We start from the raw sequence: 1,549 nt of genomic DNA, 5'->3' as shown, positions 1-1,549 counted from the left end.
GATGGGCAATAGAAACGTATTTGACAGAGATGCTACAGTCTTTGTAGAAGTCCTAGAAGTGATGTCTAGTGAACGTAGCTCCGAGATCGATGATGATGCTGTTTGGTAGACCAAATCTATGGATGATATCTTCAAAGAGGTCAACTGCCTTCTTTGCCGTAGCCGAGATGAGCGGTTTATATTCAATCCACTTGGAGAACTTGTCAATGGTGACATACACATACCGGAAACCACCTGGTGCTGGCTTGAAAGGCCCGATCATGTCCAGTCCCCAGCATGCAAAGGGCCAGGAAGCTGGGATGGTTTGCAACTCTTGCGCGGGCACGTGTATTTGCTTAGAGAAGAATTGGCATCCTTCACATCATCGGATGAGATCTTCTGCATCAGTGATGGCTGTGGGCCAATAAAAACCAGCTCAAAAGGCCTTGCCAACCAATGTTCTCAAGGCCGCATGGTTGCCGCAGGAACCAGAGTGAATTTCAAGAAGCGACTTCACTCCCTCCTCATAGGTGATGCATTTTTGCAGTATCCCTTCCTTGGAACTTTTCCTCATCAGGCTGCCATCCACCAACACATAAAGCTTGCTCCGACGAACAAGGTGTTTAGTTTCAGTCTTGTCTGCGGGTACCTCAGCGCTGGTGAGGTACTTGATGAATTGATTCCTCCAATTGGTGACCGGCAAAGGTACCGTAAGTACCAACTGCTCGGCAGGGGGAACTTCCTCAACTTCCTTACCTTCTTTGATGGATGGCGCTAGGAGATCCTGAACGAAAACCACCGATGGAATCATGGTGCGAGAAGAACCAAGCTTGGATAGTTGGTCGGTGAGTTGATTTTGGTCACGTACCACATGGTGATACTCGATGCCATAGAATTTTCCTTCAAGCTTCCTAATTTCAGCGCAGTAAGCATCCATCTTCGCACTGGAATAGGACCAGTCTTTGTTGAGCTGGTTGATAACTAGTGTGGAGTCTCTGTACACCATGAGGCGTTTGATGCTGAGCGCGACGGCTATACAAAGACCATGGATACATGCTTCGTATTCCGCGGCGTTGTTGGAGGCCGGGAAGTGTATCCGAAGAACATAACGTAGCTTATCCTTGGTCAGCGTAATGAATAGAATGCCCGCACCGGCACCATTGATGTTAAGGGCGTCGTCAAAGTACATCACCTAGTGCTCGGGGCAAGCAGCGGCGATGGGCTCTTGGATCTCGGTCCATTCAGCGACAAAGTCAGCAAGTGCTTGTGACTTAATGGTAGGTCTGCTTCTGAATTCAATGGAATAGGTGCCAAGCTCAACAACCCATTTAATGATGTGGCCATTAGCTTCTTTGTTGTGAAGAATGTCCCCCAGGGGAAACTCAGTGACCACGGTGATCTTGTAGTATTCAAAGTAATGCCGAAGCTTGCGCGACGTAATCAGAATTGCGTATAACAACTTTTGTACCCGAGGATAACGAGTTTTTGGCTCATTGAGTACTTCACTGATAAAGTAGACCAGACGTTGCACCCTATAAGCGTGCCTGGCTTCCTCATGTTCGATGATGAT

The 1,549-nt window shown here is 47.9% G+C and overlaps 1 protein-coding gene across 1 annotated transcript; it reads right to left on the bottom strand.

The window, feature by feature from the left end:
* Positions 1–415: 415 nt before the first annotated feature.
* LOC136454644 (uncharacterized) lies at positions 416–985 on the bottom strand. The gene is made up of 2 exons (XM_066455003.1): positions 848–985; positions 416–763 (listed from the first exon to the last, which is right to left on the bottom strand). Exons 1-2 carry the CDS (start codon positions 983–985, stop codon positions 416–418), a joined length of 486 nt encoding a protein of 161 aa, XP_066311100.1.
* Positions 986–1,549: the final 564 nt, after the last annotated feature.

The sequence above is a fragment of the Miscanthus floridulus genome, chromosome 5, assembly GCF_019320115.1.
Source record: "Miscanthus floridulus cultivar M001 chromosome 5, ASM1932011v1, whole genome shotgun sequence".
Classification (NCBI taxonomy): domain Eukaryota; kingdom Viridiplantae; phylum Streptophyta; class Magnoliopsida; order Poales; family Poaceae; genus Miscanthus; species Miscanthus floridulus.
The sequence above is the reverse complement of the archived record's forward strand: the minus strand, read 5'-3'. Positions and strand labels throughout refer to the sequence as shown.

Excerpts from the sequence above, each read along its gene's own strand:
- LOC136454644 (XM_066455003.1), bottom strand. The coding sequence starts at position 985 with ATGGTGTACAGAGACTCCACACTAGTTATCAACCAGCTCAACAAAGAC. Across the intron at positions 764-847 it reads GCATCGAGTATCACCATGTG|GATCTCCTAGCGCCATCCAT; the intron begins GTACGTGACCAA and ends GTTTTCGTTCAG.